Source organism: Corylus avellana, chromosome ca9, assembly GCF_901000735.1.
Source record: "Corylus avellana chromosome ca9, CavTom2PMs-1.0".
In the NCBI taxonomy this organism is placed as follows: Eukaryota; Viridiplantae; Streptophyta; class Magnoliopsida; order Fagales; family Betulaceae; genus Corylus; species Corylus avellana.
This window is the reverse complement of record NC_081549.1, coordinates 4,466,945-4,485,415: the sequence shown is the minus strand read 5'-3', so window position 1 is coordinate 4,485,415 and position 18,471 is coordinate 4,466,945. Positions and strand designations below refer to the sequence as shown.

The window sequence follows — 18,471 nt, the reverse complement described above, 5'->3', positions numbered from 1 at the left end:
TAATCTCAACCGTCCAATTTCAAGTATTTTAATCTCAATCGTCCAATTTCACTAAAATAGTGTAATATTATTATTAAAGAAAAAAAAAAAAAAAACTTTTCGGGGGTGCAAGGCATTAAGTGTTGACTTTCTCCAAAAATTAAAAAAAATTAAAAAAAAAGAAAAGAAAAAAGACAAAGGTAGAATAAAACGGTTAAAAAAAGAAGGATTTGGCTTAAATTTTTCCCTAAATATATTCTGTAAAAAATAAACGGACAAGATTGTAAAAGAAAAAAATAAAAATGTTATTTAAATGTTTTTTACTGGAAGCAATTTTGTTAATTTATTTTTTAACCGGAGATCTTCAGTAAAAAAATTGAGTAAAATGAAAGGCAAATCCAAAAAAAAAAAAAAAAAAAAAAAAAAAAAATCCATATAAGCAAAGAGATGGCCAACATTACATGGGCGGTGCCATCGTCACCGGATCTTTGCCAATAAAATAACGACTTTGTCTGGCCATATCCTTTCCAAGAGGCCTTTTTCTCTTTTCTCCTGCCATTTTCATCTATCATCGCCATCTTCATCTTCATCCTCATAATTCATTCATTTCATTCACACCCTTCTCTTTTCTCCCTCTCTCTGAATTACAAATCTCAAAAGCTTAAAAAGTTAGAGAGAGAGAAACACACGCAGAGCAATAATTCACTTTTTCTTTCCAAGTATCTCCCATTCTCCCCCTTCCTCTCTCTCTCTCTCTCTCTCTCTCTCTCTCTTTTTCTCTTTATTGCCAGCTCTGCGAGCTCGTCCTTCCCATAACACCCATTTTTTCATCTTTCTCAATCCCATCATCATCACCTTCACAGAGAGACCGATCTCAGGTACGTCGATTCCCTCTGACCGTCACTCCCTCAATTCTCATGCTCTAATCAGCCTTTTTCAATCCTACGATTACTGCTATTTAGGAGATCTCTTTGTTTCCATGTTTGTGTCCTGATCCCTTTATCGGATCGTTATTGTGATTTAGAATTGTGTTTCCTGATCTGGGTCTACGTGATATTCTGCGCATTTTAATGGGTTTTGATTGTTTTAATCTTTTGTTGGTCCTTTTGTATTGAATTTGAGCTTTGATGTGATGGGTATGTGGTTTCTTGGATTGTTTGTCATTGGTTACTTGCTTGATCATGTGTCTGACTTTGTTGTTCGTCTGTTAGTTGTCTGATCTTTCATTTTATATGTGATTTTTCTTCACTTAAATTTGTTTCGAAGCTCCAACAGTTTTTCATGGCTGCTCTTAGCTTTTGTCTTTGTTAAAGAGATGTCAATACAAAACTAAGTCTAGAAAACAAGGAGATCAAAATATTGAGCTGTGCGTAGGAATAAATCAGGTAATACATTATTATTTTTTGGGTTCTTGATGTCTTGATGTATTTTGATCGACAATTTCCAGGTCAGTCTTGAACATAATCACTAAGAAAATCTGATTGCTGATTAGAATTTCGATTCAGCCTTGAATAGTCATTAACTTATGATTTAGTATTGCATACTTTATTATTATTTTAGAGATTTCGATAGTTTTTGAGTGATGGGAGTACTGACCAGATGTTGAAGACATGGAATGCTTTCCCATATTGATTTCAATGAGCTTGTTTTAGGGATAATATGATTTGGTGCAAGAATGGATGGAGGCTCATCCTATTAAGTGTTTGCAGAGATTGCATGATGAAATTTACAACTTGGTTTTATTGCATTTTGTTTGAGGTGTTAATTTGGGACAGTAGGCAACTTCAGGACATGCTTTGACAGGTCTTGTCTACCTGATATGTGGAATATGGATATTTAGTTTGAATAATCGATTGGTCACAGAACTATATGGAGGTTACCAAGGATATGCACATGGAGTTACCAAGGACATCCACATTCAGAAGGGTCATCACTTTGGCAACTGAATAAGAATGCTCATTTTTTATTTTCCACTACTTGTGTCTTCTTCAATTTAGTGCTTTGGTAAGCTTACATGCAGGATATATGGTAACAAAACACACAAAATTTGATGTTATTGTATTTGACAAGTGTTTTTTATGGACTAGTTCGCAAGTTGATTGCAGCAAATAATATGAAATTCCAACAATGAGATTGACTCTAAGGAAAACCTCTCCTCTGGACTATTCATCTGGCTTTTTAATGATTAAACCGGAATCAGCTAAGTCTGAACTCTTTGGAAGGACCATTTGAAATGGAACTTGGATCATAAAGACTTCAAGTTATAATATCTAAAAAGTTGTTCTAATTATTACCATTAGTGTTTTTATTTTTTCATAATAGTTAAGTGGCTTCAATTGGTAGAGGAACAGGTAATACGGCTGTGGAAAAAAGGGTAATTTAGCTGTGGAGTGATGAAGCTATGGGAATCATAGGACACTATGACCATTCTCAAGGATAATTTCAATGGGATTGCTTGGTCATTGCATGTCCACTCTCAAATGTTCACATGCGAACATGAAGAAAGAAACAAAGAAAAAAGCACTTTTGTGGGCATGTTTTAGGGTGTCAAGGGGTGGAATTTCATTATTTCCTAGCTGATATATCGCCGTGAATGGAAGGCCATTGAAAAATCTAAGCAACAGCTGAATCTCGTAGAGAAATATCTTGGAGCATATTTGGGATAAGGAAGTCAATTATTTTTAAATTCATTGAAAGAGTATAAAGGACTAAATTTCTGCACTATGGGAAGCAATGAGATGGAAGCTGAGTACATGTATAAGAGTCAAATTCTACTCATCTGATGAGGATAAGGGAAGGGTTCTCTACTATATCCAACTGTAGCATGGGTTGTGGTGGATGGTGAAGTGAGCAACGGAATAGGGGGCAGGAGGCTATGGTCCCCCTGGGTCTTAGAAATCCTTCTATACTTCTCTGTTAAAATGTAAGCGCTGATTTTTACATTGCACCCCCCCCTCCCCCCTTTTTTTTTTGGAATCTTAGCACCACTTGATATATTTACCTGCCTCCCTTGTACAATATTCTTGACTCCATTGCTTCTGATTTTGACGATTGAAACAAAGATATGATGGAGTGTGCAGCGCAGAGTCAAGATACCAAATTCAATGCAAATGCTAGACCTGACACTAAGGGTTGAGATGTTTAAATCCTAACCACAATCTATTGGATACAAGGAAGCGTTAGGCATACACACGCATCTGCTTGTTGCATAGTAGGTATCTGCTATAGTGGCAAATGTGTCTGTCATGGAGGTTTTCTGTCTTGAAAAATCAGTAAGTTGATATTTCAGCTTTATGGGGATTTAGGCTTAACCCGGATGTGATAAGTACTGGCAATTCAAACTCGTCAACCATCATGAGAAGATACTACAATAATAATTAGAATAATAGAGATAAGATGAACTTTTAAGGATCTCTATGAAATCTTCTCCAAGTATCTATGCTAATCCACATTGAGTTATGGCTGATTCAATTTTTTTTTTTTTAACTTTTGCCTGGGCAGTTCTTTATTTGTTGACCTTGACGCAGTTGCACAAATTGACTTTATTGTCTGTGAAGCTGTCACCTCTCTGTATGTAGCAGAACCATTCAAGCAAAAAGAATGACATTCTTGCCTGATTATATTTAGGGTCTTCTAATTGTTCTTTTACTTTTATTTTTTCGTTCTTTTTTGTTCTCTAGTAAACTTCTGTCTTTTTTTAACTTGCTTATCTAATGCATAGGGATCACCTAAAGCAGCTAATGTGGTTAATGGACATTATAAAGTTATAAAGTTATGATGTTAACATAGAGAGTTGGCTCCTGATCTGTTGCTTTTGTTCTTGACATCTTTTCAATTTCCATGTTTTTCTTGTCATGCAGTTGACTCTTGTGAAATTTCTAGACACAAGAACGTAGGAGTTCAAAGAATATCATTTTTGGCTTTTCTGGAACAGTGATAAAGAAGGCTTTGAGGCAATGTCTAGCTCTGCAAAGTTGGATCCTGCATTTCAGCAGGGAGCGGGTCAGAGAGTGTATCCTTACTATGAGCTGTGAAATAAGAAATGAACTTGTGGACTATTATTTGTTTATTGTTTTGGATACAAGAGAGGACAAACTTTATATAGATTTACTACCACTGCAAACAGAAAGTTATGGATTATAATTCACTTTCAGTTGTGTGTACGTCTGACTTTTCCTGGTTATTTTGTTATATGTTGACATGCTGCCTTTTTACATTTAGATGTTGAACTTAACATCTTATAGAGGGACTGAAATTTGGCGAATCGAGAACTTTCAGCCTGTTCCATTGCCAAAGTCTGAATATGGAAAATTCTACATGGGGGATAGCTACATTGTCTTGCAGGTGCAAACTGTATTCAATGCTCTTCTCTCTCTCTCTCTCTCTCTCTCTCAATTCTTATATTCCGTATTTATATTCTTTACTTCACATGAATCCTGTAATTAAACTTCAATGTCTATGTGCTTTGTGCTTTATAATTTTCTCTTGGAAAATGTACATATTGAACTGTTTGTCCTGAAATATTATTCTGAACTCATTCTTTTATTGTCCTAAGTTAGTTGGAGTGGACATAAGGATGAAGTGGCTGCTTTTTTGGGGTTAAAAAGTACGATAGAAAGTTTTGTGGGATGTATGCACCAATTAGGAGTCATAATATGGTACTTGATATTACATATGACCCAAATTACTTAAATTTTCAATTCTTCTGTGTCTGCCCTTTTGGTGGTTGTTCCACCACAGAGAGGGGGGGAACAGGAATTCAAAGCAAATAACTACAGATGCATATGAGAAAAAGAGGCCTTGTCTTCTTTTGGAATGTATAGATTCTATGCCTTTCATATTTCTTCATGTGCTTACTTGTCAAGCATTTCTGTAGACAACACAAGGCAAAGGAGGTGCTTATCTCCTTGACATACACTTCTGGATTGGGAAAGATTCGAGTCAGGTGTGCCTTTTTCTATTTTTCATCAATCATAGCTTAGACTTACCTTTAAATGTTTGTGCTCATAAAAAGATAAGAATTGACCTAAAAATAAAGTTTCTAAACTTGATAACTTCTTATAGGATGAGGCCGGAACGGCAGCTATAAAAACTGTTGAACTTGATGCGGTTCTTGGAGGACGTGCAGTACAGCACAGGGAATTACAAGGACATGAATCTGACAAATTTTTGTCATACTTTAAACCTTGTATTATACCATTGGAGGGCGGTGTTGCATCAGGATTTAAAACACCTGAGGTAGAAGAATTTGACACACGTCTGTATGTCTGTAAAGGAAAACGAGTTGTCAGAATGAAACAGGCAGGGCAATAACTTCACGAGTTCAATGAAAATTCTTTAGAAATGGATTTGCATGGATCAAGGAATTACCACTCTCCATTTTTCTTGTGCAGGTCCCTTTTGCTCGGTCATCACTGAATCATGATGATGTATTTATCCTGGACACTCAGAATAAGATTTATCAGTTCAATGGTGCAAATTCCAATATCCAGGAGAGGGCGAAGGCATTGGAAGTAATACAGTTTTTGAAGGAAAAGTATCACGTGGGGATGTGTGATGTTGCAATTGTTGGTAAGAACACATGTATATAAAATTGTTATGATGCCTTATTTATGTCTACTACTCTCAACAAGCCTACATTATCCTACCATATTTTCTTTTTATTCATATGTATTTGTATCCATGGTTCTTCATTTGATTACTAAATTGTACGGCCATGCCAGATGATGGGAAGTTGGATACCGAGTCAGACTCAGGTGAGTTCTGGGTCCTCTTTGGTGGTTTTGCTCCAATTGGCAAGAAGGTCGCCAGTGAAGATGACGTTATTCCTGAGGCCACTCCTGCAAAACTTTATGGGTATTTTCCTCTTCCATTATTTTATTAGTGTGCAAAAGTGAGGCTTTCTTTAGTGAATTTCCTCTTTACTTTTCTCTTTGATTTTTACTTCCTATTCAAAAGCATTATTTTTTTGAGTAGTGGTAGCAACATCTGGAAATGTGAAGCATATTTAAATTTGTCTAAATTTGTTATCCTTCACTTTGTGCCTTGTGGTTCAAGAATTGGAATTTAAGAGTTTGTGGTGCTCATGTATACACCTTCCCACCCTTCCCAAAAAAAGAAAAAATAAATATTTGTAAATTAATTTATTTTATATCATTTTGGCCCTTAGGGAGAGCTGACACTTGGAAACTGTAACTTTGCATTTATGTGGTATCTGCCAGTTCCATAATTTATTTGTAAGCATGACAGTATTACCCCAGGTGGGAAATTGCTCCCTTTTCTTGCGGGTAGGGCAGTTACTAGTAACATTCTAGAGTGCAAGATACAATGAGTTTCGGGTCAGTGGCTCTACTCTGCATCTGTGTCTAGTGTGTTCTCCCTAAATGCATGAATATCTACAGATTCAGAACAGCTTCATCGTTAACTGTTCTTTTCACTCCATTGATCCTCCATCTTCATCTGCTTTTCATCCCCTATGTGAATATATACATGTATATATGTATGTATATTTTTATACATACACACACAAGTGTCTGTGTATATATATGAATAGAAAAAAAGTGTCTATGTATATATAAGTACCTATTTCAACCTGTGTTGCGCCCCCACTGCAATTTTTAATGAATTAATTATTTATTAAAAAAAAATCATTAAAAATTGTGTGTGTGTGTTTCCCCCCTCCTCCTTATGCTCCCTTTGGAAGCTATTTAGTTTTTCGAGGATTATTTCTTGGTATCTTTACTTATCATTGGTCGTTAAATAATATTCAATCAAGTTTTCAAAAAATAAAAGAGGCCAACTTTTTTATTTTAAACATTTGTTCAGGCAACTTCAAGGATATAAATATGCTTGCATTAATGACTTCAAGGGATTAGAGTAAATGAAACTACATACGTTTTCATTAGTGTCCTTGCTCTTACGGTCAAGTGTCTAACAAAGAGGCTGATAGTTTTATATATCAACACCTTGATAAATTTCATTTTTTATTTTTTATTTTTTATTTTCCTTTAATAATTTTATTACCCTTTTCATATTGAGTTTCTTGCTTTCCTTCTTGGAATGTTCCAAACCTTGTCCACTTTCAGAAAGTCAAAGTATTTTTCTTACATCTTATCATATTTCCCCATCATAATTCAAAAAGCCAATCAAGACACTCAGTTAGAAGTTGTGCCACCTTTGGCCATTTCCTTAAGAGTGGTATACTTTTTCTTGTTCATTAACATGGGCATTGGACCATGTCATTTCAAACCAAGACACTCAAACTGAGATCGAGGGAGTTTGTTTTCTAAAGCTATATGTTTGTCTCCTCATTGAGGTTCTTGCATGGCTGTGTTTCATGATGTCTCCCATTATCAGCATAATGTTAACTTGTTTTTGCTGGTTTCTACAGCATTACTGATGGACAGGTGAAGATAATAGAAGGTGAACTATCCAAATCCCTGTTGGAAAACAACAGATGCTATCTACTAGACTGTGGTTCTGAGGTATTTGTTTGGGTTGGCCGGGTAACGCAAGTGGAGGAGAGAAAAACTGCCATCCAAGCGGCTGAGGTAGTGGCGTAGCATGCAGTTATTCATATCTTAATAAAAACAGGGATTCTTAACTTCAGATTTTATCTCCAGGAATTTGTTGCTAGTCAAAATAGGCCAAAATCTACTCGTATTACTCGACTTATTCAAGGTTATGAGACGCATTCATTTAAGTCCAACTTTGATTCTTGGCCCTTGGGCTCTGCTACTCCTGGCAATGAGGAAGGAAGAGGCAAAGTAGCAGGTAGTCTTCATATCCTTGTGTGTAAATTACAGGATTTTTTTTTTCCTGGTAAACCTTATGAAGTATTGTATTTCGTGCACTACTAGCTTTGTTGAAGCAACAAGGGGTTGGTGTCAAGGGCATGACAAAAAGTGCTCCTGTGAACGAGGAAGTCCCACCTTTGCTTGAGGGAGGTGGAAAGATGGAGGTCTAGTTGTTAACTTTTCATCATTGCTTTTGGAAATGAGCTGATTAATTAGGATGGTTCAAATCAAGTATCTTTCAAAATATTGACCATTGCTTTTTCCTCAGGTATGGCGCATCAATGGCAGTGCCAAGACTCCATTGCCCAGAGAGGATATTGGTAAATTTTATAGTGGAGATTGCTACATTGTTCTCTATACCTACCACTCCGGAGATAGGAAAGAAGATTATCTTTTGTGCTGTTGGTTTGGAAAGGATAGCATTGAGGTAAATTACTTTGTTCTAGTTTGTGTTTGATTTTTGTTTTTAAAAGAATGGCTTTATACAGTTCTTGTAATATCCTCTGCAGAGAGTTGTATCCTTATACCCTTTCTAGTATAATAACTATGCAAGATTCTTTTTTACTTGGTAAGTTACGCAAGTAGCAATAGGTCTTAAACCCAATACTTCACCCTCTACCCTGTTCTTACAAGAAGGAGAAGGTGCCATTTGAGCTAGAGGTCATAGGCCAATACAAGTACTATTTTATTGGACAGAGAAACAAATGCAGTTGTTTTTCTTGTCTAAGTTTGGATTTTCATATTTCTTTGTCGGATTTCATTATTTCTGTATTTATTCCTACCAAAGATATAGTATACTATTGTTGTGTTTGGAAACTTGGTTTAGATTATTTATTCTCCACTTGTTTGAATCTACTTTTTCATTACTAAGGTAAATTTTGTGTATCTTCAACTATGGGTCTGTTTGGGATTGCGTTTGAAGGACCTAAAAATACTTTTAACACTCAAAAAGTCCGTTTGAAGAAAAAAAGTACTTGTTTGGTAAAAAAAATTAAAAGCGCTTTTAAGGGTTCAAAAAGCCTAAAAATGGTCAAAACATACTTTTGGCAAAAGCTTAAAAATGAAGCTTTTACCCAAATGCTCTTTTTGACTTAAAAGCTCTATTTCTCAAACGCAATCCCAAATAGGCTCTAAGAATATGTTATCTGAATAATCTAAGGTTGTCTACACATTTTAGATGGTTATCTGCATAATCATTTGTTATTCATCTCTTAACTTGCATCCATTACATTTTACTGATGCTTTCATAAAAGAAAAGAGTGCTAATACTTTCATTTGGTTCTCTCACTCTCTTTTGATGTACACTTTTAGATGGGTTTTTATTTTTTTTTTTTTTTATGTTTTATTTTTAGCGTTTACAGCTATAAGAATAATGACTTGATTATATTACAAAATTCAGGAGGACCAAAAGATGGCTATTCGCTTGGCTAATACAATGTTCAACTCATTAAAGGGGAGACCTGTTCAGGTAAAATATTGTTTTTTTTTTTTTTTTTTTTTTTTTTCCAAGTTGGGGAATGTGACATAAAACCTGTATATAATGAATGCTTCTTGCAGGGTCGCATATTTCAAGGTAAAGAACCACCACAATTTGTTGCACTTTTTCAACCTATGGTTGTCCTCAAGGTATCCTGCTTAAGCCTGCCTGAAAAATTCACCATGTACATCAAGATTTAATTATAATCGCTGTGATAAGATGTTTTATCTCAACTAGTGGTATTGTAGCTAACTGTTATAATTGATTGGTATATCTTCAGGGAGGTCTGAGCTCTGGTTACAAAAAATTTATAGCTGACAAAGGTCTGGTGGATGAAACTTACACGGCAGATTCTGTTGCACTCATTCGGATATCTGGAACTTCTGTTCATAACAATAAAGCAATGCAAGTTGATACAGTATGTGCTCATTGGGTTTCTTCTTCATTATACTTTAATTTGATTTTATACACTTTTAACATAGTATAATAGTGGGCAAGTCTCGAATATACTGGCTTCTTTGATGTTGGTTTGCATCTTTGGAATTTGGAAACTGTAATTGCCTGTTGTTTTGGTTACTGTGGTCAGTGTTTTGATTGTTGAATATCATTGGTCATGTTACATAATTTTTTCTTCATTTATTAACATTATATAACATCTAGAATTTTCATCTCTTATTTTGTTCTATTGGCATGCTATGACGTGTTATTGGAGTATCCAACCCAAAAGCTTAAGTTATCAGGTGGAGAGGTCAAATAAATACGTATAACTATAATCAAATTTACACCCATCCAACGTGAGATTCCTTTACACCCTTCTTTATGTCCAGATCCGACAGAAACCACAGCTAACACAAATGGTTCTGATGACCCACCCAAAACTAAAACAGGGACAAACAGGTTTAGGTGTTTAGCATGTGGAGTCAAGCATACACCCATCAATTTGGAATTTCTCAACAATGATAATATAAAATTTATTTGAGCTTTTTGAAATATAATTATAAATGGTAAGTGGAGTAGATATAACTGTGGCATGAATTGGCTAGCAGCAAAAGAAATGCTAATTTTTTTTCTATTAACTCCCCTTTCCCTTCTCCTTTGCAAATGCAAAATATTCTTAAGTTACGTCATTTGCAAGACATTGATCATCATTTGAGTCATCTAGTTATTATAACAGAAATGACATACATAAATTTTCATCTTGTTTAGGTCGCAACGTCTTTGAACTCTATGGAGTGTTTTGTACTGCAATCTGGATCTTCAGTTTTCACCTGGCATGGAAATCAATGTACCTTTGAGCAGCAACAGCTAGCTGCAAAAGTTGCAGAGTTTTTGAAGGTATAGTTCTGACTGAAAAGTGTTCTCTATTTGACTTTTCTAGAACATAATGTGGGTTTGAAATGTAGATGCATTGTTTCAAAGCATGGCCAAGCTATGACTATTATCTGGCAGAACTATACCTATGACTTTGACATAATATCGAAACTGATTTTTATATGTTCCAAATTGATGATAATACTATTAGATGTCTACTATATGCTGGTCCAAGTTATTTTCAACTGAATAGATCGTTTTAGTTGAATCTACAATACATTACAACTTTTTAGTTAATTTATTGAGTCTTGGCATTTCTTCCATTGGTAGGAATATTCGATGATAGGTACACAAAAAACCAAATGGATGTGTACTAGGAATTTATTTGTTGGAATGGCATCATAGCATACTTATGTTTAACATAGCTTCTAGCAGTCTTAAGCCAAGTTTTTGGAACTTATTACAGAAATCAGTTTCTTCTGTTTCCTTATATATCCTTGATAATCAACTTAACAATTATTTTCCTTATTCAGCCAGGAGTTGCTCTGAAACATGCCAAAGAAGGAACAGAGAGCTCAACCTTCTGGTTTGCCCTTGGAGGCAAACAAAGTTACACCAGCAAAAAAGTTGCTCAGGAGATTGTCAGAGATCCCCACTTGTTCACATTCTCAATCAACAAAGGTAGCATTTCTTTTTCATAAGTTCACTTGATGCTTCCACGTTAAGTTTTCTTCTCCCATTAACTGACATTTTTGACCAACCCAAGTTTAATACGTTGTTGATAGTGCTCATCATCCATTCTAACTCTTCTTATTTTGATAATTTTTGTTGTCATGTGGAACCGCCCAGGAAAGTTTCAGGTGAGTTTTAGACTTCCTTGTATCTTGGCTCAGGTTTTCAGTGATTTCTATACTCATTCTTAATTATTGTTGGGCAGGTAGAGGAAGTTTACAACTTTTGCCAGGACGATTTGTTGACAGAGGATATCTTGATACTCGACACACATGCTGAAGTCTTTGTTTGGGTTGGTTGGTCAGTAGACTCAAAAGAAAAGCAAAATACTTTCGAAATTGGCCAGGTTCTGCTTTTTATATTGTTTAGGCTTTTGTCATATTTCCCCTTTTATTATGTTCTCAAGTGTCGGAATGTTTCTTTTTTTTTTCTTTTTTTTTTTTCCCAGAAATACATAGAGGTTGCTGCTTCTCTCGAGGGGTTGTCTCCACAAGTACCACTATACAAAGTCACTGAAGGAAATGAACCATGCTTTTTCACAACTTACTTTCAGTGGGATCACACAAAAGCTGTTGTATGTGTTGAAAGACAGATCTCTTTTAGCATTATTTTTTACACCTTTTTTTAAAAAACATTCTTAGAATCCTTATTTTCTTTGTTGACATTGAAGGCAAAGATATATATGCAAAGTTGAGAATAGAACTCTCTGTATAACACATGCTGATGAAATTAATTTGGCATATATATGCAAAGTTGAGAATAACACACTTTGTATACCACATATGGATGAAATTATGTGGTATCTTTCTGTCAAGTAGGAAATAATAGAAAACACAGTTTGCCAATTGTAAGAGTTCGTGACATTCTCTCTAAAGTTTGTAAATGTTTTGGTTTTTCTAATTCACTCTTATCCCCATCTGATCAAGTTATGGGAGTCTCTTAACAACAAGGAAACCATAGTGAGCAAGTGCAAAGTGCAGGAATTGAGAAAAACTTGGAAGAATGAGGAAGCATAAAATAATGTCTCAGTAAGCAGTTTTGAAGCATTTAGTACTGGTGTGTGAAGATTGTAACTTGAGAAGCATCTAGAATGTAAAATACCATAGTATATGGCTACACCTTTTTAAGTGGTAGTATATAAGTGAAACTATGGTTTGGTATTTACATACTAATATTACCTGTTACCATTTGTGCAATGTAATGATTAATCAACTAATCTTAAGAATAATTTACCATATAAAAGGACAAATTAGCTTTTAAAATTCTTGGAAGTACATTCCCAAATGCTAAACTTGTTAGAGTTATGACTCTGAATACTCGCAAGTATTATTAACAGTCATTAGTTTATGGTGTGAAAAACAAATAACTTGCTAAAACAATAAATGATAAAAGGAAGTTGCATGTTAAAAAATTTCCTATTTTTATGTTGATTTGGAGGTCATCCATTTATTATAAGTCTCTCTTTTCACATTTGTATAGGTTTGATTACTTTCATTTAAAATTTGTCTTGGGAATATCTCTTCATGAAATGCAGGTTCAAGGAAACTCATTCCAGAAGAAGATGGCGCTATTGTTAGGGATTGGACATGCTGTGGAGGTATTTTCCGATTTAACTTAACCTCCTCTAACTGGTTTTCAGTATTCTGTTTGTGAAATGAACTCAATCTAATTCATACAAGGAACACGTGGTCAGAAGTTCATTCTGACTGCCAATAAATTATAACCATAGTCTCTTTAGTGGCAAAGATCCTTTGTTATCCTACCCTTCAAATTAATATTTGATATTCCAGGTTCTTTTTATCCCCATATCATTTTTCCTACTTTTGTTACAGTATCGCATTATAAAAATGGTTTTTTTTTTTTTTTGGCTTTCTAATGATGGGTTTTGATAAATTCTTGTGTATTAGGAGGTGTTTGGCAAACTGTGAATTTTTTCAGCCATGAATAGTGGGACTAGTTCTTAACTATTACTGTTTGGTAAAATTTATAAACCAAAGACCTGGTTCTTAATTTGATGTTTTTATGTTTAAAATTAAAACCAGACTGAACCAAAACATTTGTTTGTATACCCCATATGTTTGAAATTATGCATATGTGTGTTCCACTGATACTTCATTAAATCAAATTCTTTGCTAATGAAGTGACGGTATGATATTCTATTCTGGGCCAGGATAAATCCACTGGAAGTCAAGGAGGACCAACTCAAAGGGCTTCAGCTTTAGCTGCCTTATCTTCTGCATTCCATCCATCCTCCGGGAAATCAGGCTATGTGGTAAAAAAACTTCTAATGCCTCTATTGTTTCATTAAAATTATTTTCACCTTTTCTTTTAGCTGTATAAATAATGTTGTCTCTTTACACTAGTCTCAGGAGGCTCAACCTAATCTGTTTAAACAAGCAGCTATTGTAGAATAATGTGAGCAATCTAGTTTAAAGGCACCGAATTTGCATTAAATTGGGGGATCAAGAGGTTTGAAATTTAAGGATTAGTTGGGTATCTTTTGTGATTTGATAGTGTGAGGCATGTGGGCCCAGCAGGCCCACTGCTGGAAGTTCTTGAAGCATTGCCGAATGGGAGTGCATCTGTATACTCTTTGGTCAAAAATGGGAGATACATGCCTTGGAGAAATGTAAACTGGTAGTGTGATGTCTTCATGTTGCTTCCTGCAGCTTGACAACTTTCACAAGAATAATATAGTATTTAGGTAATCACTTTTGCATGTCTCACATACTTAAATAATTCTTACTCGTCAAAATTGCAATTTCGAAGGAAAATAAATTGTTATTATTATTATTATTATTATTATGACAATAATGACCCCTCTCTGTGGAAAATGCTTTGTGCATGTGTCACTTCATGTTACATCCAGGTTGAAGGTAAAGCAAGCTATATTGTGCCCTTGAACCTTAGGTCAGGTGGTAAAGGGAGAAGTGGGGTGAGGTTGGTTTTAGATTCAATTTCTTTGCCAAAATAATAAAATAAATGGATAGCAAGCAATACTTAAATGGGTTGTCAGCTTTCCATTCGAGGGATTTAGATGTCTGTTTCACTGGTCTGACTTTCTGGAAGGTATCTGATGTCAAAGGAATCAGAAGCCACCATTCTATTTGGAGGGGTTAAATTAATTTGTTTGATTGTATTTGAAAGTTTGAAGGAAAATCTTTTTAGCTCAATGGAAACAGAACAAGAAAGGATTTGTTTAGCCACTGTATACGGGTTTGAGGGGAAACAAGATCTCTAGTTTGTAAGTCAACAAGTAATTTAATCCTATTAGTGGTGAGGCCAGCAGTTTCAGGCCTTTGGAAATAGAGGAATGCTATACATGCGAACCATTTGTTCAAAAAGTTAATAGGAAATGATGGGAGTATGCTCCGATATACTCCCGAGTGTTGGTTGCACACTTTGGAGCCGTCTGTTACACGTGACCTAAAAATATTTCTCCCAAATCATTTATTACTTGTAATATTATATTATTAGTAAGCACGAGAAGTTTCACAAATATTTTTGTAAGACAAGCATTTTCCTTGAAAATAGCTGTGCTTTCTGAGATAAGACATTTGACTTGTATTCCATGCATGTTAGTTGTTGCTTTCTTTCTATCTGCAATATAGTTGGGTAATATGAGAGTGCTCAAAATGGGGTACTAGTAAGGAAACCTAAGGCACACTTTAGTTAATTGGAAAGGTCATTGCCCTTCCCTCTTTCTCTGTGGACAGTTGAATGGGGACCGCCCTTGTACTATGTGGTCGTGTTGGTTTTCAGAACATCTGATGGTAGCATTGGATCTGCACTACAAGTTGTAGCCTAATAATTTTTGGTGCAATTACATTTTTCGTTGTTGTGTTGCTTCATCTTGCTTCATCTTTCCTACTCCTACATTCAGCTCATGACTTTGGTGCAATTATAGTTGTCGTTGTGTTACTATATCTTTCATACTTCTGAATTGTTTTTATTCTTACTATATGTGTCTACACATCTTTGAGACGTACTTATACTTGATCAACTTCTGTGCTATCTTATGGTCAGGACAAATCCAATGGGTCAAATCAAGGACCTAGGCAAAGGGCCGAAGCTCTAGCTGCCTTAAACTCTGCGTTTAATTCATCCTCTGGAGGCAAAACTGCTGCTCCCAGGCCATCCGCCGCAGGTCAAGGATCACAAAGAGCAGCAGCAGTAGCTGCTCTTTCACAAGTTCTTACTGCTGAGAAAAAGCGATCACCTTCTCCTACTCCATCCAATAGCAGTCCTCCCCCAGAAGGTAACGCTTCTGGTATGGAATATGTTGTGGAAGTACATTAAACCTCTGAATTGTTTGCATAAAGTTATCCAAAGGTGCTATTTTGCAATGTTTTCCCATCAAGGAACTCCCCACTCCAACACCAACCCCCCCAACAAAAAAAAAAAAACAGCCTTTTTTAATTCTTTTTGTTCCCTTCCCCCCCCTTCAGTTCATGGTTTACCTCAGGTGATAGAGGGATGGACAGTTCTCATGTTAATCTCATCTATTAAAAAAAGATGTTTGACATGTTTTGAAAAATACGCAACCACAAACTTAGGTTAACCTAATCTCTTAGAAGATTATTTATTAATAAGAAAAAATGTTGTAACCACCACCTCACATCTGTTTTTCCTTGACAAGTAAATACCTCGTGTTTGCTCAATTGTATCCAAAAGTTTTTAGCCTTTTGCTTATTTGAGTAATTGCTTCAGAAGCAAAAAATGAAAATTTGCAATCTGAAACAGAGGTTCCTGAAGAAGTTGCAGAAGTCAAGGAGACAGAGGAAGTTGCACCTGTCTCTGAAAGCAATGGGGAGGATTCTGACCCAAAGCAAGAGCAGGAGCAGCAAGATAGTGGAAGTGGTCAAACATTCGGTTATGATCAACTGAAGGCAAAATCTGATAATCCAGCGACTGGAATTGATCTTAAACGGAGGGAGGTTGGTTCTCTTGTAAATGTTTTCATTTTAGTTCATACGCGGAATTGATTGGTATTAATGTTTTTTTTTTCTTTCTTTTTTTTTTTTTTTCTGAATTTCCAGGCCTATCTGTCAGAGGAGGAATTCCAGACTATATTTGGGACAACCAAAGAGGCATTCTATAAATTGCCCAAGTGGAAGCAAGACATGCATAAGAGGAAATTTGATTTATTTTAGAGACCAAACTCAGTGAAAGAGTGAATCTTCCACCTTTTGCTTCTTTGTTCCCCAATTATGTTGATTGGTAGAACATGCCTGCCTGGTTTGCAATGTGTTAGCATTTTGCTACCTGCCCTTGTTGAAATAGCTGTGATAGCGTCGGTATTGATTGTGATGGCATCTGAAGAGTGATTCTTTTATTTTTATCCTTCTTTAACTGCTACTGCCTTTTGTAATGGTCACACAGATTCTAGTTTAAAGACTTTAGGCATCTCAAATTCTTTTATTTGGTCAGTATGTATTTCTTTTTGTGGCTATTTGTCTGTCAAGAGGGGGGTTGTATATGTATTTTGCATTTATACTCGATTCTAATATATGGAATGGAAATTTGTTTGTTGGTTGCCATTTATCACCTTTTTTTTTTATTGCTGCTGTTGAATATTCTCAGTAGGGTTTGAAGGAATGTGAACTTATCCTCATTCGCTTTCATAATTCCTTTGTTGGCAGATTTCATTTTTCTTTCTGCCAGAAAAATTAGAAGGGTTTCATTAGTTGTTGCATAATTCATCTTCCATGAGTTAATAAACAGGTTTGTTTGATTGGAAAACAGGATATTTCATAAATATGATGTTTCTTCTACCAATAGGGAAAAATCCTACTATATTAAGTTTGATGCAAGCTGACGTGACAGTTTACATGATAATTATCACATCACCTAATAAAATGTAAACCATCATGTGAGTTTGTAAAGAGTTATAGTAGAAATTGTAGTATCCCAAACATATTTTCGTAGTAATTGGTATTGCCATAATATATATATATATATATATATATATGTTATTAGCACGTGTAGCATGTGAATGGCCACATGCTACACAACTAATAAAATCCTTCATGGATGTGAATGGCCACATGCTACACAACTAATAAAATCCTTCATGGACCACCATGATTTTATAGGTGTTTTGGATGAAGGTTCACGCCCAAACAACGCGCAATATTCCTATTCGTTTTTTGTTATCTTGAGGAACATGCAATAAATTAACAACCGTGGTCCATGTGCCTTGTCAATTTATCTTTGCAAGTGGCCTTCTCTGCCCATCAATGGCAAAAACACTCTGCTAAGAGCTTGCTTATCATTGAATTGAGGGCATAGGTCAACTCTCCTACTAAAACATAGAGCAAAAAATGAATTAGACCATAGTTTGGGCTCAACTATATATTTGATTACTTACTGTCAAGTTAACAATATAATAAGTCAACTGGTAAATAATGATTGCAGACAAACAATGGTCTTTCATGGAAACAATTATTTGAGTCAAGAGGGTAAAATAAACAAATCATTTCACATCCAAATTACCATCTCCAGAGCTTGATTAAGGGAGAAGATCATGGTGGGGATCTATTTAGTTGTTTTAAGAGGGTATTTTTGTCCAAAAAAAATAAAATGATAAAACAGTCCTCCTAAAAACAACTAATCGGTTCCTCTCCATTTCATTTGAAATGGAAAGGATTAAGGGTGTTTTCAGATTTTCAACGTTCCGACTGGTGAAGACGGAAGCGATGTCCCACTTTAGTTTCCAACGAAATAGGACGTGAAAGTGGGTTTTAATTCTCAAGTTGCTTGATTTCTGCAAATTTACATGGTAAACAATTTTTTTTTTTTTTTTTTTTGTGGAGAGGAGGGTGGATTATAGAAACTGCTTGATGACACCCATTGGAAGGTTTTGGAAAGGAAGGGTGATGAGCAGCTAAAGTTATGCCGATGATAATGTACCCTTTACCTAATCACAATACTTTTGATAATCTACATGTCTTATATATAGACAAGAACTATCACTTCATTTAAAGTGACGTTTATTTAGGTGCCCTGTGGGAATAATAATGTGTTAGTTTTTTCCTCCACAGTGTATAAAATAAGCCTTGTTGATCTAATGGACACCAAGTTCTGGAGCCCACATCCTGGGAGCTTATCCAAAGCACCTAATCTTTAGGACGATTATTATTGTTTCTTTCGGCCATCATAAATCATCGTTTTCCC

At 35.4% G+C, this 18,471-nt stretch overlaps 1 protein-coding gene across 1 annotated transcript; it reads left to right on the top strand.

Annotated features, from left to right (window-relative positions):
* Positions 1 to 458: 458 nt before the first annotated feature.
* Positions 459 to 16,827, top strand: LOC132191344 (villin-3). The gene is made up of 24 exons (XM_059606303.1): positions 459 to 857; positions 3,840 to 3,991; positions 4,224 to 4,323; positions 4,856 to 4,924; positions 5,044 to 5,280; positions 5,373 to 5,550; positions 5,703 to 5,835; positions 7,370 to 7,529; positions 7,602 to 7,752; positions 7,839 to 7,939; positions 8,044 to 8,202; positions 9,175 to 9,243; positions 9,333 to 9,401; positions 9,533 to 9,670; positions 10,459 to 10,587; positions 11,097 to 11,244; positions 11,413 to 11,423; positions 11,501 to 11,641; positions 11,744 to 11,869; positions 12,830 to 12,892; positions 13,466 to 13,567; positions 15,322 to 15,553; positions 16,039 to 16,232; positions 16,335 to 16,827. Exons 2-24 carry the CDS (start codon positions 3,936 to 3,938, stop codon positions 16,446 to 16,448), a joined length of 2,880 nt encoding a protein of 959 aa, XP_059462286.1. The 5' UTR covers positions 459 to 857; positions 3,840 to 3,935; the 3' UTR covers positions 16,449 to 16,827.
* Positions 16,828 to 18,471: the final 1,644 nt, after the last annotated feature.